The sequence below is a fragment of the Protopterus annectens genome, chromosome 2.part1 (assembly GCF_019279795.1).
Source record: "Protopterus annectens isolate FY-2018-M chromosome 2.part1, PAN1.0, whole genome shotgun sequence".
NCBI lineage: Eukaryota > Metazoa > Chordata > Ceratodontiformes > Protopteridae > Protopterus > Protopterus annectens.
Genome location: NC_056729.1, coordinates 469,061,912 through 469,089,264, shown reverse-complemented (window position 1 = coordinate 469,089,264; position 27,353 = coordinate 469,061,912). Strand labels below are relative to the sequence as shown.

The window sequence follows — 27,353 nt, the reverse complement described above, 5'->3', positions numbered from 1 at the left end:
CAATCACTATCCCCCTACCCTTATCTGGTTTCATAATATTCAAACTACCATCTTTCCTGAGGTTAGTTACCAAATTCTGTTCATCCTTGGAAAGGTTGAAATCTCGTAGGTAGTGGGGGGATAATAAACCATATAGCTCCTTTTCACAGGACTTTTCAAAAATAGCCACAATAAGATTTAAAGGAAAACTCCACCCTCTCATACAGTTTAACTCAATCGTTAGGTTTCCTTTCTCCCTACAATAAGGTTCCAGCATTGTGTATGTACCAGAAACCTGCTTGTAGTTTTTAAAACTTTTATTTCCTTGCATTGGAGTCAAGGGAAGGGAAAGCCCACCTACTTTTTTTTTAAAACTCAACTTCTCACATACTTTGCAAAGAAATTCATCTCCACCTACATGACATGTTATAGACACAGTTAAATCTGTAGTTTACCCTATCAGACACTGCTGTCAGTCTTAGATGGGTAATTAATCCTGCTAATGTCAGGAACACAGCAGCTAATATATAAAAGATAGAAAGCTGTGGAACTGTTTCCACTATTTTTATTGCAGAGGGGAGGAGAACATAACACTCCCCTTTCATAGCAAAGCAATTAGGTCAGTCAGGGGTTTAAAGGCAGTTGTCAACTCTTCTGACAAATTTACATAAGCAGCAACACAGTATTGAAATTCTAACCTTTAAATGTTATTTATAATAGTTTGTGTTAAGATAATTTGAGTAGTAGCAAAGATTTCTGTGACATTTAGAGAAAAGTCAGTAAATATTTTTTTTTGTAAAGTATAAATGCATTTACAATGTTCAAGCTCCCCCCCCCACCCCCACCCCACACACACACACACACACACACACAGGCCAGAACTGCAGAAAGAGAGTCAGGTGGCAACCCTATCAACTAGGTGCACTGATACTGTTCATAAAAAAGGTCTTTTATGCTTTGTGTGACATCTTTCCAGAGGGGTATGCATATCTGGTACATGCAGATCCATTGTAAGAGATTCCCACTGACTTTGAGTCAGTTCTTGCATTTTCAGAGAGCAGCCATAATATACAGCTGAATTTGCTTTATCATACATTTACTATGTGCCCTTGCATTAAGAACACTTGTTTGTGTCTTTCGGCTTTTCCCGGTTAAGGGTCGCCACTGCAGAACTCCGGTCCGCTAATGATTGTAGATTTTTACATGCCGAGTTGCCATCCCTGACGCACAACCTTCAACGAAGGTATGCCCATTCACGCAGGCCTCCACACAGAAGACACTCTAGCTGAGAATTGAATGGGACAACGTCTAGCTGTGAGGCGACAACGCTACCGCAGCACCACCACCGCAGTCCTTGCATTAAGAACACTAAGAAAAGAAAATCAGAAGTACTTTGTGTTTTAATACATACAGACACACACACGTGTGTATGTTTATGTATATATATATATATATATATATATATATATATATATATATATATATATATATACATGTTTATATATATGTGCGTGTGTGTATGTGTGTGAAATCATTCTATGTGGCACACCTCATCACTAAGGGCTTTTCATCCAGAAAAAAGGAGGTCATTGTCCCACTGTACTCATCTCTCATTAGATCCATTATAGAGTACAACGCCCCGTTTGGTATGTACCTCACAAGACATCTGCAATAGCTGGAAAGGCCGCAGAAATACCTCACTAAAAGAATCACAGGCCTAAAGCAGATGCCTCATGCTGACCGTCTAAAGAAACACCAGCTATACTCTGTGGCATATCGTCTATTCAGAGGCATTTTCTGCTTAACATACAAGGCCATGTCAAACCCAGAGCTGTTGGACATGCTCCCCTTAAAGAAATCCCAATCCCTCAGAGCCACACGCTCCAGGGATCTAAACCTTGTCAACACAATAAACAAAACATGCTGGAAGGGATAGGTTCCTGACCCAGAGACTCCCCATAGTCTGGAATAGACTGCCCATACTTGTCAAGCAGAGCGCCTCCTTGGCCCTCTTCAAAAGGAACCTTGTCGATTGGATGGGAGATAGGAAATTTACCCCAGGGATCACGTCAGTTGCCCTGCTAGACAGGGAAGTAAATATTGTGGGAAGAAATATCCAGGGAATTGTTATGACTAGGCTTGTATAGGCCCTAGGGCCGATAGCCTAGTACCAACCTATGAACCTGTATGTGTGTATACAATGAATTATTTATAGTCAAAATAGTAGAGTTGAGCATGAGTCATGTGTACATTCTAGTAAATGTTGCTCAATAATTTACTTGGTCACTGTCGCACATTGGCTATGTGTTCCACTTACAATCTTGGTCAATGCCTTTCTGTCAGTATTTTTTTCTTTGTATTGATAAGTGCATTTAATAATTGTTGTTATCTTTGCCAGCGTAGCTTATGTTGTGGCTGAAAATGCTTAACAAGCCCAGAAGCTCCTGACTATAAAGAAATGCAGGATTTATTGCATGCAGTTGAACAGGTGGGAAAACATAATCTGCAATGTGGTTTTGATTCTTTAGAGGCCTCTTGTAGAGCCACAGTTACAGGTTCTGTGATTCGAAGACATGCTTGGTTAAAAGAACAGAGTTTACCTGACCATGTTAAGGCAAAATTATTGGATACTCCTTTATAGCATGATACCTTGTTTGGTGTTAAGGCAGAAGAGGTGTTAAAGAAAATGGAGGATAAAGCTAAATCTATGCAAACAGTCAAAGATTTCTTACAGGTACAGCCACCTCGATTTAGCAGAAATTGGCCTACAAAGAATTGGTCCTTTCCAGTGTCAGACAGGCCACAGAGGCAGATACAGACGCCCAAGAGGCAGATCTCAACCCCAAGGCTCTTACAGACAATGACAGTGGGGTACCTCAACCCCAAAAGGAGGTGAGGACAAGTCTCAACCTTACAGGAAACAGTCCCAATGACTTCCCCCTTCGTATGCCAAGCACTTCCCTTTTGGCAGCCCCCTTAGGGGAGAAACTAGCACTTTTTTCTCAAAATTGGCAAACAATCACCCAAGACAAATGGGTTCTGAATATTGTTTCTCAAGGATACAGGTTCCACTTTCACACTTTACCAAGGCTAAAGGGAATGCCAAACCTGCCACAAAATCAATAGGCAGAGGCTCAAAAACAAATTTCAGCCCTCATGGACATGAGAGCTATTCAAAACGTACCAGAGCAGGAACAAGGACAAGGATTTTACTCAAGACTCTAACTGGTCCCCAGAAAGGACAAAGCCTGGAGACCCATACTAGACCTTTCAACTCTAAATACTTACCTGGATGTTCCGAAATTTAAAATGTTGACACTACAGCAGCTTCTTCCCATGCTGGGCAAGAAGGCTTGGCTTGTTACTCTGAACCTCAAAGAGGCATACCTGCATGTCTCTATCAGACAAGATTGCAGAAGATACCTCAGATTCAAAGCGGGTACAATGCACTACCAATTCTCTGCACTGCCCTTTGGCTTATCTACTGCGCCCAGGGTCTTTACAAAGTGCCTGGCACCAGTAATTGTATTTTGCAGACAAAAAGGAATTCAAATATATCCATACCTGGACAACTGTTTCATTCAAGCAGAGAAAAAGGACATTCTTCTAAAACATCTGGCGTTTGTAAAAGGCTGCTAATTTCTCTAGGATACACAGTAAATGAAAAGAAGTCAAAACTAGTGCCCTCACAACAGATAATATTCCTGGGTGCCAGCTTGGATACAACAGCCCAGATGGCTTATCTCACCCCAGACAAACAAGGACAACTGACTCAATATTTTCAATTACTGGCAAAAAAGTCCCATCTCCCTGCAAGAAAAATTCTGCAGACCCTGGGATTCATGGCATCCTGCATACTACTAATTCCATATGCCAGACTGCATATGAGGAAATTACAATGGTACCTAAAAAGTGTTTGGACTCAACACTCTCACAGTTTAGAAACAGTAACACCAATAATTCCCTGCCTACAACAGGAGTTTCGATGGTGGGCACAGGCATGTCACCTCAACAAGGGCCAGCCTTTCACTCTACCTACAGCCAGGCAGACTCTAACAACAGATGCTTCGGATTACACCTGGGGAGCACACATGGCAGGAAAATGTATTCAGGGCAAGTGGACCACAGACCAAATGCATCTTCACATCAATCAAAAAGAGATGTTGGCTGTTTAGAATGCCCTAACAGCTTTCAAGAACCTTCTGCATCCAGGACAATTATTATTAAAAACAGACAACACCACAGTAATGTGGTACATAAACAAGCAAGGGGGCACTCATTCTTATCCCCTATGCAGGCAAGCCATGACCTTGTGGAACACAGCTCTAACTTATCAAGTTCATCTGTAAGCACAATTCCTGCCAGGAAAGAAAAATACTCTGGCGGACGATCTCAGCAGAAATATCATGGACCCTCACAAATGGAAATTGAATCCACAAATCTTCAGCATGGTAACACAAAAATGGGGGTGCCCGGACATAGATCTTTTTGCCTCCCCACTGAATTGCCAACTACAAAAATTCTGCACAAGGACTTACCACACACAAGCATGGAAAGTGGATGCTCTTTCGTTCAACTGGAAAAGCCTAAAAGTTTATGCCTTCCCACCACTGCCTCTCCTTACAAAGGTACTCCTAAAAGCCAGACAAGAAAAAACACAGATGATCCTGATTGCTCCAGACTTGCCATGCCAGCACTGGTACCCAATCTTAAATAACTTAGCTCAAGGCCCACCATGGATTTTGCCTCAAATTTCACGCCTTCTGACTCAACAAAACTATCAGATCCTGCATGGTCAGCACAAAACCCTAAACCTGGCTGTATGGCAGATTCATTAGTCAAACAGGCAACACCTCTCTCTAAAGCTGTTATGGATGTCATTTAGGAGGCCAGGAGGCCTAGCACCAGGAAATCTTACTCAGAAAAATGGAAGAGATTATGTGCCTGGAACCAGGCTCAAAGCCTTGACCCTCTTGTCCCAAACATTCCTCAGATTTTACAATACTTAATTGAGATGCTGGACAAAGGCCTATCCTTCTCATCAATTAAGATCCACGCCTCTGCCATTTCAGCTCATTACAAAATGGATCCTCCTTTATTCTCTCATCCCTTACTAAAGCAGTACCTCAGAGGGGCTAAAAATGTAAGACCGCCCCGGAGAGCACCAACACCAACGTGGGACCTCAATTTTGTTTTGGAAAAACTGACCTTGCCACCTTTTGAGCCAGCCATTACAGACTTTCTAAAATTTTTATCATGGAAAACAGCTCTGCTCCTGGCAGTAACTTCAGCATGAAGAGTCTCAGAGCTACAGGCATTAATGGCAGTGGAACCTTTTATAATATTTCATCAGGACATGGTTTCTTTAAGGACAAACCCTACCTTCATGCCAAAGGTGGTATCGAGTGTGGCTCTTAACCAAACCATCCATTTGCCAACTTTCTATCCAAACCCCCAGAATAAAGGGGAGAAACTTCTGCACTCTTTGGACATACACAGGCAGCTACGCTTCTACTTGGACAAAACAAAAGCTTTCAGGAAAACTGAGCAACTGTTTGTAGCATATGCTGCAGGATCACAGGGCAAGGCTATCTCAAAGAAGGCTGTTTCCAAATGGATAGGACACTGTATTCATTACTGCTACACACAGCATGGAAAATCAGTCCCTAATAACATTAGGCCACATTCTACCAGAGCAACAGCCACTTCAACAGCCTTTCTCAGAGGAGTACCAACCAAGGAAATTTTGGAGGCTGCAACTTGGAGTTCAGTGCACACCTTTACCAAGCATTACCACTTGCCTCTTTACTCAAAATCCAGAGCAGGATTTGCCACTGCAGTTCTGCAGGGCCTCATAGCCAATCCTAACTCTTTATAGACCAGCCACCCAACCTTAGCTTTGGGATTCTACCCAAGTGTAATGACTGCAGCAGTGTAACACGATGAACATAGTACAGTTTTGTACCTATCATAAATGTAGATGTTCGAGTGTTCACACTGCTGCAGTCCAGGTTACCCCCCCCCTCCATCCCCTCTGTCCTAGCTGGACTTATCTATGCCTTTCTATCCTATTCAACCTTTGTGGTGTATTTGCTTGTAACTGAAGGTATTGTTTTTTTATTTTTTATGTATGTTTTATTAGCAATATGTATTGCCTACCTACTTGGAGGCACCTGACATCTGTGGCAAGAAAAACTGAAGAAAATGGCGTCGGATGCATCTTATATACCCCTGGCGCACTGACATCAGGGAAGAGGTGGCAGCCGATGCCGGACCAAGACTTTGGAACTCTGGCCGACTGCGGGACCGCCTGACGGCAGGTTAAACCCTATTGTAATGACTGCATCAGTGTGAACACTCGAACATCTACATTTATGGTAGGTACAAAACTGTACTTTTTGTTAGACACAGCTAATTGAATTGGGGAGGAATACATTTGGATATGAATCGGGCATACCAACATATCTCATTTATCTGTTGATGAAGATTTAGTTTTTTTAATCGGGTATCTGAGGTACCATTTATCCTGTGTAGGAATAGGAGATCAAAGAGGGTTGGATCTTTCATGGTTCAAATGGCTAGGCACAGATCTGCATTGAGGGGTCTACAGAGACTGAGTACAGAGAGAGCGAGCACCAGTCTGTCTTTGATAACTAAGATTTTTGAGGTCACTGATCTTTTTAGTTGTGAATCCCTCAGGTCTTTCAAGTTGAGTGATATGTTTAGACAAATACATGCGAAACGATGCATTATATTCAAATTTATTAATAGGTCTGTTGAGATGCAAGTAAAAGGGAATTAAGATTTCTGTGATTGAGCAGAGATACTTTTGGAAAATAGATGAGCCAGATAGAAGGCTTTCCAAGCTGCTGTGGAGACAAGATGGTTCAACAGTAAGGAATTATCAATTACAACAACTTCCTGACAGGAGGGATTTGCACCTATTTGGTACGTGAAAATCTTTTTTTATCAAAATGTGTACATGTGTAACCCATGCTGGAGCAGTTGTAAGTCAGTGGAAGATTGAATATAAACACACATTTTGCAGTTGTCTTAGATAGCCATAGTCCAGGAGGGCTGGCATCAAGATCTGAGAAATAGATGACATGTAGGAAAAAGCCCAACACCGATTCCTGTGGTATACTGCTGGTAACCTTTTTGCTTTCAGAAATGGCTACCCACATGGGTTCTGTCAGACAACCAGTTAGTTGTCCGGCCACATAACGTAAAGATTTATATTCAGATTTACAAGTCTGTCAGTAATGCCTGCATGGGGAATAGTGTCAGGCTTTGGCCAGGTCTGTATATGCTATATGTACTGCATAACGGCTATCCACTGCTTCAGTGTTTTTTTCAAATAAATTAATAAGGTTAAAGAGACAGGACCTTCCTTTGACAAAGCCAAATTGAAAATCTCAACCCTGGACCCTAATCAATGTCCAGATTTATAAGGTCTGAGATAATGTGCTCTGTAGCGCTAGATATGAGCCTCGTAAGACTAGTGAGTCTGTAGTTACCAGGGTTCCTTGCAGGGCCACACTTGTGTAATTGCATAACAATGGATGTTTTCCAGGTTTCAGAAATGTAACCAGTGGAGAGTCTTAAATTAAAGAGGTTAAGTAGGTGGTTCAGTCAGGCCATATTTTGGCACTGGTATCTAGACAGTCATATGTTTACTATGCTAACAACCACAAGGTCCTTTTTAAGCCTAGCCATGCATCCAAAATCTCTGACAAGTTCTGGTACCCTTGATAAGTGTAAGCAGGAACTTGGGAGATGAAACATTTACAAGCAGGGGTTGTGTACATTAGAGGCTTAGGTGCTAAACCAGGGATGAATTTCCTTTTCCCCATCCAATTGTTCAAGTTACACTTGAATTGGGTTAGGGTGGAACTCTGCTTCACATGGATGTTCCAGAGATGGGGTAATCTCTGGGATACATACCTTTCTCTCCAGGAGGTCCTATTTTATATCACAGGCAAGGTTTAAGTCTTTAGAATGGGTAATTCTGGTTTTGTTTGTTTTGTGGATATGCAGGAGGTCCATCAGAGTGGGGTCTGACAATGCCCTGTATGTCAGGCATAGTTCTCCCCTCAACAGCCTGTAGGAGACAGAATACAGGGATAGGGCCTTGAGGCGGTCTGCATAGGACATTTTACTTGCGCCCTGTATTTTTTTAGTGAGGAACCTCTGTGGACATTCCCAATTGTTGGATATGGCTGATTAGGTACATACCAAATGAGGCAATGTACTCCATGATAGGTCTAATGAATGCTGAATACAGTGGAACAATGACTTCCTTGAACCTAGATGCCATACCTTTGTTTATAAGTTGTGCATATTATGAGGATGCATGGATGACATTCTTAGTTTTAAAGATGATTGAAGAAAACTTTTCCCATAGTAATTAAAGGAGACAGCTGGGATTGTACGAGGTCTGTGGAATAGCTGTAGGTGTGAGTGAAATAAAATTTGCATTGAATTTGTCAGCTAAGATGTTAGATATTCCTTTGGATCACTGATCTGCAATGTTATTGTGGACTAACTCTGCACATTGTTGCATGTTATTTTTTAACCTCTTGACTTAGAGGGATTTGTAGTTATTTTTGGTTTTAGTGGGTATTTTAAGTTCATGATCAGCTTTGAGTTTCTTAATGGTTCCATTAAGCTCCTTGCTGGTTTACTTAAGTGCTTTTAAGGTAGGTAGAATAAGACGTCTTATAAATATTAAGCAGTTTCTTTTTCTTGTTAAGCACTTTGATTTATACAGTTATTCCACTATAGGTTGTTTAAATTTAGCATTACAGGGACTGATCCAGAGCATGCAGAAATGCATAATAGTGCATGTTGGAAGGAAACATAAAGGAAAAAATACACAATGTTGAAGGGATGGAGTATTTTCAGTAACACGGGTTGAGAATGATCTTGTGGTATATATTTCAGATAACTTTCATATAGAAACTTGTTGCAAGATGGCTGTAAAAGTGAGGGAATCCTACAAGGCAGTTAGATAAGCATTTTCTCTAGAAATAAAGAAATTATAACCCTTTTCCTTTGCTTCTGGCTTTGCTGAATCTGGAATTGATTATTTATTTTTATTTATTTTACATTTGTTGACCGGGATAGTCCGACTGGATGCATGTCCATTTTCAGCGGAGGCCCGGGGAGAAAAGCTCCAAGGGTAAGCAGATACAGCATTACATAATACCAGCATTACATATTACAAACAGATTATTTACAGAGATTACATAAGTAAGCAAGTTAAACAAGTTCCACAGGTTAAAGTTAGTCCTGAGCACAAGTCAGGATTAAATTAAATTACACAGTAAACTGGTTAACAGATTTTTACACATTCGAGTTAGCCAGGCTTTAAAACTATATTTGTTGACCAGGAAAGTCCAACTAGGACAGAGCCTATTTTCAGCAGAGGCCCGGGGAGAAATGCTCCAGATGAATGTTTTTGGAATGTGGGAGGAAACCGAAATACCCGGAGGAAACCCACATGAATAAAGAGAGGACATACAGACTCTGTACAGAAGCCACCCCAGCACAGAATCGAAACAGATAACCTCTTGCTGTGAAGAGACTATGTTAACCGCTGCACCACTGCGCTGCCCTAAATGTGTATGACTCGAGGTCTTATGAAGTAGGATTAGTAGAAACTTACACATATACCCTTGAAAGACAGAGGATGGGGGATTCTCCATGTATCTTCAGGGACTGTGTAAATTTTTATTAGGGCAGCATCTTTCAGAAATGGAAGTGCATATGTACAAATTGAAGTATAATAGTAGAGGGAGGCTAACTCAAGAAAGATCTTTGTTTCCACTGATTAAATTGAAGACCCCCCCCACACACACACACACACACAAACACACACACAGTTGTTTCAGCAACAGCTTGAGAATTCAGGAATGACCATAGAACCATCTAGAAGGGAGGATCACATTACAATGGCATGTTTCAGTGCTTTGAACGAGGAATTGCCTAGCAGGGCTCAAATATTCTTTAGTTACCGTCATTTCCTGGATTTCTAGTTCACTTCTTTTGTTTACAATATCATGGTGAAAAGCTCAGAAAACCGAGTTATTGGGATGGTGAGTTACAAAAACTTGGGTTTTACCCTCACAGACGAGTAGGTGGCAGTGGCACTGTCATTGTAATGTTTTCTGATAGATGTCTACTTGGAAGATTGCTTATGTTTTTTTTTTTCCCTGGAAACCATATCATAGAGACACACACTCAGGTAATCCAAAGATGGGATCATTTGGTTAATGTTATAATGGGAGTCCTGTAGAAAGATGAGTAGGAGGAGACAAACAGAAGATCTCAACATTCATACCGTAGTGGAAACATGACTGAGGCCAGCAGAGAGAAAACAACATGTAAATCTGAGTGTAAGCTCTTGGACAGTGAAAGGGGTGGAGAAACTGCTGAATGGAATTTATTTAGGTGTATGAGGAAATATGAATGAGTGAATTTTTAACACATTTAAAATGATAGTTTGTTGAAGTCTTGGAGATCTTTTAGCAGGCATGAGTGAAATAAGTAATGCAGTTTTACATCAGACAAAAAATGGAAAGTCACCTGAGAGTCTTTTGAGATTATGTAAAAGGAAGAGAAGTGTGGTAGTCAAACTTTTAAGACAATTACTACTTTGTTGTAGTCATTTTCCCATATTTTTAAATTGTCAACATTAACTACACTTCCTGTGTGACTTAGAAGAACAAAGGCATGGTTGCATGCGGAAGTGTATCGAGTGAAGAAGCTGATGAAAATTATGTCCCTATGAATCCTAACTCTCCACCACGCCATCACTCCACAAGCCTTCTAGAACATGTGCAAGAAATGAACTATGTACCTATGACGCCAAGCACATTTGACTTCTCATCCTTTGGAATGCAAGTACCTCCACCTGCCCACATGGGTTTCCGGTCAAGTCCAAAGACTCCTCCTAGAAGAACAGCAAAAACTGACTGTGAACCACCCCCAGTTGACAGGAACCTTAAACCTGACAGAAAAGGTAGGAATTTATTTATTCATACTGTTTATGTTTATTTTCTGTTTTGGCAAAAAATATCTATTGATTATATGCAGCTTGCAAATAACAGCACTTTTCATGGATAATAGCAGTTGCTGCTGGTAGAAAGGGGCAAATTTACCTGTTCAAGAAATCATAATGTTATGAGACTTCTGATTTTTGCTTGCAGAATGATTAGATGCTCTCACTTTTCATAAGCAGATATTTCTATTCTGAGAATGGTGATGTCTTCACAGATCATTTGGGACATTGGTGTCTGTCATTTCCTCGCAGTCAGAATTAACCTGCCATCATGGCATATGTTCAATACTGCTTGCCCTTTTTCCATTTCTGTATTAAAATTTAAAAAAAGTAATGCAAATACATATAGAACACTATATTTCTGTTTATAATTTCCTTCTTGTGTAAATTCTGCTGATTGCTTCTGGCTTTGCTGAATCTGGAGTTGATTAAGCTACATTTGGGGTTGATTATTTATTGATTAAAATATTTATTTATTTTTTTCTTTCAGCATTACATTTTTTTTCTCTGCTACTGCTGACCTTTCTTCATGGTGCTACTGTCCATCTGGTGGACCCATTACTGACCCCATTTGTTACTGCTTTGTGGAGAGGTGCATGCATTTGGCTAGAGTACATTATTTAATGTCATGAATCCCCTAAGGTAGATGATATAGCAGATAGCAGAGTGTGAGTAAATGCACATATGTGTGCTGCCACATGCTCAGTCTTACATGAATTACTGCCAGTAAAATGCTACTTATATCCTTGTGCTTTCTAAACCTCAACCTCCCGTTCTCCACAAGGAGATTTATAAAGAAACAGATAATTAGATTGTCTGGGACATTGAATGCTAGTTGAACAAGGTCACTAGTAGTGCAGGTGAACACCATGCTTCTGCACTGCATGATAGGTCATAACGATTAACCGTTTGCTTTAGATATCAAAGAAGCATAGCTCACATCACTTTTATCTTGCACATTATTAGTTGTAATAAAGACCAGTATTGATGTGCCCCACATCAGCACTTTGAAGAAACAATGGCAAACTAGTAAAAACATTGTAACGCCTGGCTGTGTCACAGTGATGTCATGGGATAAATGGCTTCAGACATCCGCTCTGTTGGAAGGTTGGATGTGCAGTGGGACAAGGAGTATGCATCAGCATTTTCTTGTCTGTTGTAATGAGCTGCTATATTCAGATGTACCTGTGGCCTTCAGTCAGAGTCAGTGTATCATACAGCATGTGGCTCATCCATCCCTCAGAAAATAAAAGTAGTTATTAAATGTTCATTCATTGGTAGTTTCTAGACATACAGTCCGTTGGGCCATTAAGGAGCCTAGCCCAAATTCCCAGTTGGCCCCACAGCACTCTCTGGTTAAGTGACTTGCTCAAGGTCACACAGTAGGCAGATGAAGGTAGAAAGATTCAAAATGTGTGCCCTAGGAACAGGAAGCAGCTCATTGACAGGTCAGAGCTTTAGTTCTCTGTGCTAACTGCCAGACCCTCTCATTTCTTTCATTCACCACATTTATTCTCGAGTCTGGATTGGCAACACTGAAGACAGAGAGTATACTCAGCTGAGAGAGGTATTTTCTTACTAAAGTATTGCTGTTTAATCTTATAATAGCACTGTGAAGCAGTGTATGTTATGACAAAATATGTGAAGTAAAAAAACTAGAACATCAACTATCTGAAGTGGTAGTTTGCCAACTGCTATTTCATCAAATGAATACATTGCCTCCAGGATTAAGTGCCTCCCTTTTGTGATGGGCTGTTGAGGCTAACAGGGAAATTAAAACACCATTTTCCCAAGCAAGTCTTTGTATTTTTTGTCATTCATCTTCTTCAACTGAATACCTTTTTTTTTATTTATTTATTTATTTATTTATTTTTTTTACTAATCAGCCTTTGAGTTTGGCATTCTTCCTTGCCATAAGAAATATTTCCTGACAGGTTCTTTGAACCCCAACTCCCTAACATCCATTAAGTACACTGCAATATGACTATGCTGTCTCTCCTTAATTCAGAGAGTGAGCCTTCCTACAACTTTGTTTTTTATTGTTTAAAGTAGGTGTAGCACCAGTTTTAAGTTATTCCTGTCTTCTACTTCATTTTGTTCCTTAATTTCCCAAGGAGGCTTATTTGATCCACCTTTCTCCTGCTAGCCTGGACTCTCCAGCTCCCCATATCACCCCGTGGGGAGCCTGTTCTCATCAGAGATTAGTCTTCGACTACCTTTAGTTTTTCTTTACCAGGCTGGGTGTGACACTGTCATCTCGGGAAGTTCCCATTTTCTTTTTCTGACCCCAGCTCCTCTCTGGTGTCTGATGTTTTTTCTTGCATTATGCAAGGACCAGCTGTGCCTTCTGTTGAGCATATGTGGACTTCCATATCCAAACCTTGAAGGCTGCTGTGTGAATGTAACTTGCCAAAGATGCATGCATCTTCCTTAACCATAGATAGCCTGTTATGGCCCTCCTTATTAAGTAGGGGCTGGCACTGCAGTCAGGTGAATGATTTTCTTCTCCTCTTAGGATGGGTAACATCAGCCAGTCAGTCACACCATCTCTTGTCAATTCCTCTAGCACCTGGGTTGTTAATCGATTCCAGGTCATCTAGGTTGCATTCAGGGATTTAGTCTTCTGTGGAATGGCACTGCCATCTTCTTGATTATTTTCACAGTGGACATAATAAAGATTGTTTTACTCCTTGCAGACTTCCTTATGTGAACAATGCACCATTTCATTTCCATTTCCTTAGTTTGATCATGTATGTTCTTAATGGTCTACAGGACTTCATTCTTGCTGCCAACATTGAAGGGTACAAACACAGCTAGTCTCCTGATGCTGCATATGCTCTTTCATTGTTGTTAAGCATCCCGTTAACTTCACCCAGTGCTTTACCATCTTGTTTTTGTACCATGCAGTCCTCTGATGCAGTAACTTGTTGACTTTTCTTTTTGTGTATCTGTCACTACCTCTTCCTTTCTGAGCTGGTTTATTCAAGTTGTAGGTAGATGCATTTGTACTGAGAATGGATGCATTTGCACTTTGTGGAGTGTAGTAGGTGCTTATACTTGTCCATCTGCATTTTATAGCATGTCAACTTATTCTGCACACTCCTTCATGAGGTTTCCCATTTTCTGTCTTTGTACTATGCAAAAACGTGCATTTGAGTCATGATCTCTGCAATATACCCTGTCATAGTGGACCTATTTCTAGCCTAGCATAGAATCATTACCATAGTGAACTCTCTTTTGTTAGTATGAAGGTTTTTCTAGCATAGCATAGAATCATTACCATAGTGAACTCTCTGCTGTTGTTAGTATGCAGGATCTTAAGTTCCATATTTCTTGACTGACTGTTAACCATCTGTTTTACCTTTGTAAGCGTTGCACTCGTACATTTCTTTAGTCAGTTGCCCACTGTCCCTCTTCACTGCTTACACTCTTGGGATAAATTACACTGTCCATTCCATTGCTTTCTTTGTCTGATTTATAACCCTGAAAGAAGTTGCACTCTTGGGAAGGGTTCTCCTACTTTTTTTTCTCTCCATTTTGTGGCTCAAGTTTTATCCATTAGTACTGAACCATTGATCTGTTTTCATGCATCCCTTCACAGAAATTATGGCTCGGTCTAATGCACAAATACTATTGTGTAAACGGTTGCAAATTGCCTCCCTCCCCCCTAGACACACACACACACACACACACACACACACACACACACACACACACACACACACACACACACACAGAGTAAAATACCAAATAGAAAGGTCCCCTTATTTACCTCATACTTGGATTTAGCTTTCATCAAGAGAAAAGTACTGGTTGTAGGATAGTTCTTTTGTCCAAGTCTGTATATAGTCTTTGAAGTAACCCAGCAGTCTTTTCTGCAGTTGCATTTCAGAAGTGCAAGACCTGAAACTGAGAGCCCCAAACTTTCAAAAAAAAATAAGCTACAACTTCAGCAAAAGACACTGAATTTCAAATCTTGCTGTTACCATTTATGAATTTTTGCAGCAAATCTTTGACCCCTGCACCCCCTCCTACTAAAGTACCCATGAGGAATTCAAGGGGAGCAATACACTTATCTCTTTTGTTTTCATTTTTTAACCGGGATAGTCTGTGTGAGCAAAACAACATTTTCACCAGAGGCCTTAGGAGAACAGCCTCAGTGAAAATATAGCAAATGAAAATATTGTAGCTTGGAAAGGATCAACACATCCCTACTGATAGGGCATTCAGTTAGCAAATCCCAGTTTCACATATCTGCAGACATTGTGCAGCACTGTTGCATACTGCCTTTGCTAGATTGGAGATGAAGCAAAGTCTGTGTTAAATTATTTCATTTGCTTCCTTTTCTTTGTGTTGGATTTTGAAGTTAGTATATATAAACAGAAGAGTGTAAGGAAGCAGGAGATGCAACCCCTTAACATGGGGGGCAGGGGCTTGCCGTCTTGCAAAAATACTCATTTGTATTCTTTTTTTATTTTTAATGTGATCACCAGAGTTTTCAGTATGTATACATTTGTAGTTGAGCTGCAGTGTTAGCTGATAACTGCATGTTCAGTGGTGAACTGCCTTGTAACCATCTCCAAAACCACTCCTGTCTCCATTCCCTTCATTCCATGCTTCTTCCACCCCCTGCCCTATCACGTGTAGGAGTCTTTCCCACTTTCAGTCTTTTGGATCAAAATGTCAGACAAATCAGTAAGGGCAGTCATTTCTTCAGGTTCCAAAATGGAGTTCAGAAGCTGTCTTCCCTTGCTGGCAATACCCCAATTCCCCAGATTTGGTTGTGAAGAAAAATGACCCTTGAAGGCTGATTCTAACTCTTTTAGACCAAAGGAATATTTTATTGAAAAATTTAATTTATTTCATAAAATGTTAACACAACCAATCCAACAAAGTATCTGACCGTCAACAATCCGTTGTATGGCAGAATGACATACCTCCCCAACTACCTGTCTCCATAAGAGCTCACCAAGGATCCATCCTTGGAACCCTGCTCTTCTCTGTTTTCACCAATAATTTAACCTCTGCCACAAAACATGGCACACACATACAATACGCAGATGACTCAACCATCATCTGCTCAGCCCAGTCCCTACCCAAACTGCAAAAAGTCACACAGGAAGCCTTTTCCTGTGTTGAAACTTGGTTATCCGATGCCCAATTAATACTCAACCCAAACAAAACTAAACTACTCATCTTCCAACCCACCAAACATACTCAAAACAACTCTCACTTTAACATCACAGCAAAAGATAACACTACTATATACACAACTGAACACACCAAATTGCTAGGAGTGGAAATAGACAGTAAACTAAAATTTGACATTCACATATCCATGACCATAAAAAAAGTCCACAAAAAACTAGGAGCGTTATACAGAAATAAGCAACCTCTCACCAAAGCAGCAAAGATTTCAATAGCAAATTCCCATCTTATCTCCACCCTACTTTATGCCTCTCCAATATATACCAACCTAAGGCAATGCGATCTAAACAAGCCAGAGACCTGCTGCAACAAAATCGCCAAATTCGCCACAGGGGCATCCTACCATAGTCACCACTGTCTCTCACTTGCTGAACTGGGCTGGCTAGAACTCCCTCACCTCCTTCAATGGTATCAACTCTCACTCGCCCACAAACTAGTAAACCATCCACTAAATGTCCCATCCCTCCAGAATCTACTCCAACCCTATCACACCACCAGACCACTAAGATCGAGCAACAAAAATCACGTGCAGATCACTAAAGCCAATAACTCTGCTGGTGAAGCACTATTCTCTTGCACCATAGCCAAATTATGGAACTCCCTCCCACCCACAATTACCTCCGTACCATCATGCACCCACTTCAAAACTTTGCTAAAAGTACACCTAAAAACATGCTGGCTATGCCCTTGCAACTCCCACTCTAATATCACCCACCCCATCCAACTACTACTTTTCTTTCCACCCCACTAACTACATTGATTATAGCAAGCTCAGATGCTCATAAGCCTAGTACTTATTATACAGCAGGAACTTCTTATTGTAACATTTGTTAATGTCTGTTATGTACTTCACAGATAAAGATTCTAGTTGTCTACTGATGTACTATGTTCTTCATCTGTAAATATGTTGTAAGTAATTGCTATGTTAAATTGTTAATCGCTATGTAATCCAATGTAACTACTGTCTATTTTAACTGTGGAGCTTTTCTCCCTGGGCCTCTGCTGAAAATGGGCCTACGTCCAGTCGGACACTCCTGGTCAACAAATGTAAATAAATAAATCTAAGCAATATCAAATGTAAGTTCTTCCACACCGTAGTACTAAAGCTAAAAGTATAATTAGAATATCTTATGTTTCCTGAGAGGTTTGACATTGAAACCTTCTTAGCAAAGCTTGCCATCAATGAAGATTTTAATCAGTAAGCTTAAGTCTTAGCTTATCATTTAAATAATTCCATATTGGTAATAGGCACTGTTTGTAATGCTTTGTTTGTCTTCTGGCTTTGGCATTTGCATACTTGCTTGGACCTTTTCTGTTTCAGATTTTAGACACTGAGAAATTACAGTGTAACCCATGTATTTTAGATGTCTTGCTGTTATTTTAATTTGCCATTTTCAGCTTGAAATTATGTTGCCTTAATTTATTCACCAGCTGTGTTCTGCCGCCTTATCATACCCTTTTTGTATCTAACCCCACACTAATAGATGACATGGTATGTTTATTACCCCATAAGCCTTCACTTACTTTTGCAACAGTTCTTCAGAATACATCTTTTGCTGATGAAGAACCAAAGAGAAGTCTGATAAATCTCTTATCTTCCAAGTTTTGTATTAAATGCATACATTTTATAGCTTTCTTCATTTAGCATTATTTACCAGAAACCGTGGTGTACTTCTGTTACTAAAAATCACAACAGTATTTGACATTTTTGAGACAACTTCTTCAACACTAAGCAGTAGGTATTGCTTTCTTTTAACCACTTTATTTAGATTTCATGGAGCACTGCAAATATCTTGTCTTTCTTTAAAACACTGAGTGTATTGTTCACCCAGTTTTTGTACTCTTAGCTGCTGCCTATTGACACCTAAATTGTTCTTTTACTTAAGTTTTTACTCCACTTTACTTTTGAGTTATTGGTACTTTCCTTGGAGCATATATGCCTGTCATGGCATCATGTTTTATTTCTGTGTAGTGGTTTTGTGGCAGGCTTCCTAAGCCTGTAAACAAATTGGCACAGTAGGACATTATTAGAGGATGTCATTCTTGGGACTCGTCTCAGTATCTGAAATGTCTCTGCGGGCTGTTTGCATTAACATATGCAGTCTTTGTTTCTTGTTAATTTCTCCTACCATCCATAGCTTCTTAGAAGGCAAATCACATAAAATTTAGGAAAATTTACTTTAAGTGCTATTATTTAAGGGAGAGGAATTTTGAACTTTACTTTTGTACTAGCATATCATTAGTTTTTGACATAAGGTGCCATCCCCATGTGGTTAGCAATGCGCATACAGCTGTTTATTCAATATTTTGTAATCCTATTTGCTTAAAAGTATTTTCTGAGAAAGGTTCATATTCCACACTTGTCTGTTTTAAATTAAGCATTTATTTTCCACTAGCCCTTAGTGTTTTTTTTCCTAGCAGTCCAACTTGCTTTCTTGTCTTACTGATTTAGATGCATTGTACACTATTTCAGCTTGTACTGTATCAAGTCTTTTAATTTCAGTAGTACTAACTAAGGCTCCCGAGAGCACCCCAGCACTACCAGGTTATACCTCATACCATGCTTTTTGGCCCCAAAACTTGGACCGAACCACAAAAGGAGGGGGGGGAGTATCAATATTCATCAAAGATACCCACACCTCCAGGTTGGTGGCACAGCACGAAGCATCAGAGACTATCCATGTGCAACTAACAGTGGGTAAAACTGCCTTCCAGTTTATAGCCTTCTACAGACCACCCTCCCAAACCCAGGAACCCCACATGGCCTTCCTGAGAACACTGGAAAATATGAAGGTCTCTCCAAACACCATTATATTGGGCGACTTCAACTACCCAAACATAGACTGGGAGCATTATTCTAGCTCCAGCACCCTAGCCCAAAGGTTCCTAGAATTTATAAACTCAAATGCTATGGAACAACTCGTTACCACTCCCACAAGAGGGGAAAACATACTGGACCTGATCATCACCAACATGGGGACTCTATGCTCCAGACCAGAAGTGTATCCCTCATTGGTAAGATTAGACCATAAACTAATCTCACTGGATATTCACATCCCGACTCCACCCCCTGCCCTGAAAACCACAGTGAAAAACTTCTCTAAAGCAAATTTCACACTCCTCAAAACCGAGGTGGAATCCTTCAAAGCCCCCGGGCCTGTGGAAAATACGGCCCAGACCGCAGAATCCTTTATAAACGCATTCTATGAACACCTTCAGAAATGCATGGATCATGCAATCCCAGATAAAACCAAGACCCAATCCTCCAAAGGCAGACGTCCTGTCTGGTGGACTCCAGCCATAAACTAACTATACAATAGAAGGAGGAAGCTACTACATGATAGAGCAAAATCCCAAAAAGGGAAGGCATTTCTGATCAGTATTAGCAAAAAACTACGGGCACTCATAAAATCGTCTAAGGCCCGCTTTGAGAGAAAAATTGCACAGGACACTAAGGGTAATCACAAGGCTTTCTTTAGTTATGTTAGGAACCTCAGTGGGAATTCCCAGATATGCTCAGAATTGGTCCAAAATGACAAAAAATACACTGAACCCACAGACATTGCCAACATCCTAGCTGACAAGTTCAGCGCAAACCCTCCCCACCACCAAAAGGGCAAATACCTATCCCAGCAGAGTGCTGCCCCCCTGACATATCAGATGCTCAGGTAAGAGCTGCCCTCTCCAAAGCAAAAAAACACAGCATCAATGGGACCAGACGGTGTCCCGGGCTGCGTCCTACATGAACTCCAAGAAGAGCTAAATCCAAACACAAAACTACTGTTCAATATCAGCCTTACTGCAGGATATGTACCCAAAGAGTGGCGTGCAGCAACAGTAGTCCCTCTCCACAAAGGTGGTGCCTCAACGGATCCTGGAAACTATCACCCCATAAGCCTGACTAGCTTGGTCTGCAAAGCTATGGAAAGGATCATCATGGGCCTCATAAATAAAGATATTGGGGACCTACAGACACTGGGTCCTGCCCAGTTCAGCTTTGTTAAGGGCAGATCCTGCCTCTTAAACCTGGTTGATTTCTTTGAAACAGTCACCAAGGCCATTGACGAGGGGAAGGTGGTCCACACAGCCTACCTAGACCTTGCAAAAGCCTTAGATTCAATACCCCTCTCGGGCATTATAGATAAGCTCACCAGATTAAATATAAACCCCTATGTCACTAGATGGGTTGCAAACTGGCTCAAGGACAGAACCCACATGGTTAGAATTGCTGGAGCCATGTCAGACTCCAAACCAGTTACAAGTGGCGTCCCACAAGGCTCAGTCCTGGGACCTCTCTTGTTCGGTATATATTTCTCGGAGGTACAGGCCAACACGGAAGGACTGTGGCTGACCAAGTTCGCAGATGACTGCAAACTGGGCGCCATAATCGACTCTCCAGCCGACACAAGCATCCTTCAAAAGGGCCTCATAGAAACAGACAACTGGTGCCAGAGCCATGGCCTCAAGCTAAACGCCAAAAAGTGTATAGTCATCCCCTTTGACAAAAACAAAGTGCCCACAAATTCCCACATAGGTGGTAATCCATTAAGTACAGAAGAAGTAATTAGGGACCTGGGGACCCAAGTTGATAGCAATCTCTCATTTGACAACCACGTGGCCAAAGTGGTTAGAAAAACATTTTATATAGCCCACCTAATCATGAAGGGATTCACATCTAGATCAGGGGAGGTCATCGTGCCTCTTTACTCATCCCTCGTCAGGCCCATAATTGAGTATAATGCCCCTTTTGGGATGTACCTTACCAGACACCTGCAGCAACTGGAAAGACCCCAAAAGTACCTCACCAAGAGGATCAAAGGGCTCAAACAGATGCCATATGCTGCCCGGTTAAAGAAACTCCAGCTCTACTCAGTGGCATACCGCCTGCTTAGAGGCGATCTGTGCCTGACGTATAAAGCCATGTCCAACCCGGAATTAATGGACATGCTGCACCTCAGAAAATCCAAATCCCATCAAGCTACGTGCTCAAGAGACTTGAACCTCAGCACTGAAATAAATAGGACATGCTGGAGGGACAGATTCATAACCCAGAGGCTCTCTTCACTCTGGAATAAAATCCCAGTCCAGGTTAGGTAGAGTCCCTCATTGACTCACTTCAAGAGGAATCTTGATGAGTGGATGGGAGATCGTAGGTTTACCCCAGGTATCACTTCTGTGTCACTGTTAGACAGAGGCACAGTATACTAACCTCGAAAAAGGGCATAGCAAAATTAATTTAAAATGGATGGCGAAAGCCAAACACACTCTGGCTAGGCTTATAAATGCCCTAAGGCAGATAGCCTAGTATGAACAATTATTTGTTTTTATTCACCTACATGAAATGTCTTTTGAACACACTTGTTTTTCCATTTACGTATCTTAGAAAATATATTTTTAGCATAGATTCTGCAGAACTGCTTACATGCCGAACAGTGCTTCCTCTCATGCTTATAGGCAAAATTCCTGCTTGGAAGCAGTTTAGCTGAGACTGATAAGGCTATGAGCTGCTAATGAGCTTTATCCAGTAGACCAGAGTGATCCCTTAGTTTTCACTTTCAAACTATGTGACTTTGAGCAAGTCACTTAATCAGACAGTACTCCTGGGTTACCTTTGTAAAGAAGCAGTCATGTCTAGTGAGTTTGCCTAGTTACTCAACAGAGGTGCTCCAGAACTTTAAACCATGAAACAAGTATCACGTACAAACCAGCCAACATCAAGGAAAACTGGAAACCGAGATTCAATGAACTTTATTTAGCCACCATGTATAATAAAATAATGTATAGGATGCTTCCGTCCATTGCTTAACCTCATTTCATCAGAAAATGCATTAAACCTTCCTCTCTCCTGGCTAAAAATGCTTTGTGCTACTGTGTGAACCTTAGGAAGAATTTGGCTTAAAAATATTGAAAGGGTTGGTAAAGCTGTTTCACACTTCAGTGTTTGCTGAGAGGTTCTGGAACAAGAGCAGGGATTATAATGTATATTAGCTTAATATTGTGCCCATGACTGAAGGATTGTTTCTCTGTGTCAAACTGTGCATTACTGTTACAGGGTTCTGCTGTTTATACTCTAAATAGTGGCACAAGACACAGATATTTGAAGTTATGTTCCAGTAGATACTGATGTTAATTTCAGAAGAACTCTGCCATTGGCTTTGATCTTGACTGGAGGGTTAACAGCCTACTGATTACTCTAATATTGACCGTGCTATTATTGTCTGCTGTTTGTGTCAGTGTTGCCATATGACTGGGACCTTCTACCTCAGTGTTGGTGGCCAGACCCTCAAAGTCAAACTGGACACTGATCTTGCTGGCATTGGTGCTGTCTTCAATGTGCTTGGCCTTCAGGCTGTTAGGGTTGAGGCCGTCAGAGTTGTGCCTCAGCCTGAACAGTCTGTGATCTGAATGTCAGAAGTCAGGCCTTCAGGGTTAGTCTTGTCGGAGAACCTGGCCTCAGGAACTTAAGCCTTTAACAGTTAGCAGGTCTGTGCCCTTGACCTCACACTATGTCTGAGACTGTGTTGACACCATTGATTACAGTCCTGCATTAGTCACCCTTAGACTCAGCAACTGTGCCTGTTATGACATCAGCCTCAATCCAGCATGTAGATGTTTGTTTGCATGACCTTCAAGCTGTCTGCATTGTCAGACAGCAGGATATGGGATCCATAAGCTTCATGCAGGGTCTTCTCATGGGTACCTGAACTTATACCAGTTTCCTCCACATCTGTAGGCCCATCACCTCTGAGGCCTAGTAGGTAACATGACAGCAGGCATTGTCCTTCAAGGTTTCCAACACAGAAATCAAAGATAAAAATGGTGCAGATTCCTCCCATCCCCCAATGACTTCAATTTTGAGGTGTTTCTAGAAATGGTGAGTTAGTGAGACACTACAGGAAACTTGCTACATCTTCCAGCCATCTTCCTGAGTAGTGTCAGCTGTAGACAAAAACTGCATGGGAATGCCCTGATATCGTGCCAGATATCCTGAAGTGACCAAGTAATATCCTCCAGCCTCCCAAGGACAGAGATACACAAACCTGATTGTGTTGTGGACGTGGCCACCCTGAAAAAGGATGTGACCTTTCACGTGGATGTAGCCACCTTGAAAAAGGCTGTGACCTTTCACAGCAGTGCTGCCTATCTCCCAAATGAGGGGTCAGGGGCCATAGATAGCATATTTACACTTCCTTTAGATTCTCTTTGAGGGCTGAAGTTTTTTGCCACATGTGGTTATTACATTTCACTGGCAGCTGGCAAATGAGGTACATCAGTCACTGGATCACATGCTCCATGGACTTCTAAGCAGTCTTTAACCTTTTGCAAAATGAGACATACTTGAGGTTCCAACAGACCATAGATCTTTTACAAATCCAGGTTGTTATTGATGCCGAAAAATGGATTTAAGGTGTGTATTAGATTGAAGTGGTCTGAAAGACTTTATAGTAAAAGAAACCTTTTAGGCAGTCACGATGTAATTCATCCTTTCCTCTCTCAAAGGAGATTGGTTTATGCTTTTTACACCTCTAAAACACATACCTCTGCATTTAGACTGGCTTTTCACTCAGGAGGTTTCTGCACATCCCAGGTAGACGTCATTTATTACCACTTCAGGACTGGGTCATTGCATCCCTTCTGATTCCCCAAGGTGATCACCAAATGTTTACCAGTACTTACAGAAAAATGAAAGTTGCTGAAGATGTTTCCCTCCATAAACAAATGGCTTCTGGTCGGTACCTCACTGAATAGTTGATGTATGTTTTGGAGTGCGTACTCAGCCTATGTCATTCCTTACCGAAGGATTAAAAGGTCGCACAGACAAACTATTCAGTAAAAAGTTCAAGAAAAACCCAGCCAATCTAGAATCTTCACTGTGTAATACCTTAAGCCTTCTGTAGATGAGGCCCATGGGATATATGCAAATACCCCGTAAGTTTCAGCTACATGAAGTTTTTTATGTATGTATGAGTACATTTGAGGTAAGATCCTCCAGCCTCCCAAGGACAGCAACTCATAAGGCTGATTGTGTTGTGGTTGTGGCAGAAGTTGTTTACCACATATGGTTAGATTTCATTGGGAACTAGCAGACGAGGTACGTCAATCACTGGATCATGTACCATATGGACATCTGAAATGGAGATTGCAGGTTCATTTGGCAATTTTATCAGTTTCCAGTCCCTTAGTGAGATTAGCTTACAACATAGCTGAGGTTCAAGCCAGCCTACAGGCATTTGTTCTGCTTTTTATCTCATCTGGCTCCAGTTGATAACGCCAAACTCCAGTACCTATAGCCATTCTTGTTTTGGCCTTTCTATTGACCTCATCAGTACAGCATAAATGGTTTGTTTGACCATACTTTAGAAACACCAAGCTTAAAATCAAGGCTTATATTTAAGAACAGTAGTGAATTATTTGTATTAGTCCTGTTGCTTCTACCATTGGAGCTGTCTGGTTATCTTTCTTCCATACTGTTCTTGTTTCTGCTCACAAATCTTGGTATTTTATGACTTTGTTTGCTTCTCCCTCTCTCTCTCTGTATGCAAGACAATGTAATCAATGGGTGTAGCAATTTCAATCAACGCTACGTGTTTTTTTTTCATGGACTACTTTATGTATTTTTCTTATCTATTTTTTGAACTGCTGGTAATGGGTGATTCTACTTTTTCATTCTCTGTAATGCTTTGTGGTTCATGTGTGCAGTGCTTCTGACCTACATCTTTTAGTGTTTGCATATTCCCTGTTGAAACAATCACACCATGTTATTGTGCCTTTCAGTTTGCAGATTCTCTGCCACAAATGTATCACACCTAGCAATGAGATGTACAACTATTTCCAGGTCTGTTTTACAGAGCCTGCATTTTTCTGTTTGTCCCACATTTTTAATGGACTTTGTAAAGCCTAGTATACATAGTCCACTGTCTTGGCCACCATCTTTTGGTTTTAACTCGCTTCTCCTTTGCCATTTCCGTGTCAAATGTTGGTCAACATGAAGTTGTTCCAGAAGACCTGCCTCTTTGCCACTGTATTTGCGGACTTTCCAGTAGTCTTTCCTTCTCATCGGATCATTTTTTGGTGCTTTCATTTGCTAAGTTTTGTATATTTCTGATTTAATTTCCATTCCCACTTTATTCAGAAATGCTTCTGAAAACTAAGCAAGTATGTCATCTTAGATTTGTTCTCCTCATGTTTCAGTACTTTCACTTTTTTGAATTTAATGATGTAAGGAGATATGTACACAGTTCCACAATCACAGATCTGTACATGTAGTCAATTTTGAGGAGGCCCATACCGCCTTCCAAGCAAAGTATATACAATCTTGTTATATAACACTGTTATATATAGATATCATTTGAGAACCATAAAGCATTTTTATTCTTTGTGTCCATCTGATTCAGTACTTTTTGGGGCCAATCACACCAAATATGCAAGTTAACCAGGAAGAGAAAGTTGACTGGCACCATCCAGATTTGGTTCTGCTTGTTGAGAGCTCATTCAGCCACAACCCTAAGTAGGGTAAAGTGGGTACTGGAAAATGAATACATGTTTCAGAACAGAGATATCAGAAAAGCAGATCATATTTCTCATTTTGTTTCCCGGTCTTAGAAAGAAGTGTTGGATATAGATAAGCTCACCAGCTTAAATATAAACCCCTATGTCACTAGATGGATTGCAAACTGGCTGAAGGACAGAACCCACATGGTTAGAATTGCTGGAGCAATGTCAGACTCCAAACCAGTTACAAGTGGTGTCCCACAAGGCTCAGTCCTGGGACCTCTCTTGTTCGGTATATATTTCTCGGAGGTACAGGCCAACACAGAAGGACTGTGGCTGACCAAGTTCGCAGATGACTGCAAACTGGGCGCCATAATCGACTCTCCAGCCGACACAAGCATCCTCCAAAAGGGCCTCATAGAAACAGACAACTGGTGCCAGAGCCATGGCCTCAAGCTAAATGCCAAAAAGTGTACAGTCATCCCCTTTGACAAAAACAAAGTGCCCACAAATTCCCACATAGGTGGTAATCCATTAAGTACAGAAGAAGTAATGAGGGACCTGGGGACCCAAGTTGATAGCAATCTCTCATTTGACAACCACGTGGCCAAAGTGGTTAGAAAAACATTTTATATAGCCCACCTAATCATGAAGGGATTCACATCTAGATCAGGGGAGGTCATCGTGCCTCTTTTACTCATCCCTCATCAGGCCCATAATTGAGTACAATGCCCCTTTTGGGATATACCTTACCAGACACCTGCAGCAACTGGAAAGACCCCAAAAGTACCTCACCAAGAGGATCAAAGGGCTCAAACAGATGCCATATGCTGCCCGGTTAAAGAAACTCCAGCTCTACTCAGTGGCATACCGCCTGTTCAGAGGCGATCTGTGCTTGACATATAAAGCCATGTCCAACCCGGAATTAATGGACATGCTGCACCTCAGAAAATCCAAATCCCATCGAGCTACGCGCTCGAGAGACTAGAACCTCAGCACTGAAATAAATAGGACATGCTGGAGGGACAGATTCATAACCCAGAGGCTCCCTTCACTCTGGAATAAAATCCCAGTCCAGGTTAGGCAGAGTCCCTCATTGACTCTCTTCAAGAGGAATCTTGATGAGTGGATGGGAGATCGTAGGTTTACCCCGGGTATCACTTCTGTGTCACTGTTAGACAGAGGCACAGTATACTAACCTCGAAAAAGGGCATAGCAAAATAAATTTAAAATGGGTGGCGAAAGCCAAACACATTCTGGCTAGGCTTATAAATGCCCTAGGGCAGATAGCCTAGTATGAACCTATGAACAGTCACATACACTTTATTGCCAACTGAACTTTTTTTTATGCAGTTTGAGGGAAAAGATTTGCATTTTGTGTTCTCAGTCAGTTGCACTGGTATTGTAAAAGCTGTTACCGAGCCTTACAGAAACTGTAGATGTTCTTTATAATGATCAGTGCTACAGGAAGTCTAAGCTGTATGGGTTATGTCCTGCATGTGAAGTAACAGCCGGCTAGCTTCCAAAGCTTCAGAGCACCTTCCACATATCCAAACCTTTAGTCAGCTAAAGCTAAGCTGAGTAAAAAGACAGGTTTGGGTGCCAAGCCCTT

At 41.1% G+C, this 27,353-nt stretch overlaps 1 protein-coding gene across 5 annotated transcripts in view; it reads left to right on the top strand.

Moving 5' to 3' along the window:
- The window catches only part of GAB1 (GRB2 associated binding protein 1), a 1,599,067-nt gene that overhangs the window by 1,357,362 nt on the left and 214,352 nt on the right, over positions 1-27,353 (top strand). For 4 of the 5 annotated variants that reach the window (XM_044062260.1, XM_044062262.1, XM_044062263.1 and 1 more), the window contains one exon: positions 10,702-11,002. In XM_044062260.1, coding sequence (XP_043918195.1) covers positions 10,702-11,002 — 301 coding nt within the window. The remainder of the gene's footprint in view (positions 1-10,701; positions 11,003-27,353) is intronic. The other variant, XM_044062261.1, reaches the window with a different exon arrangement.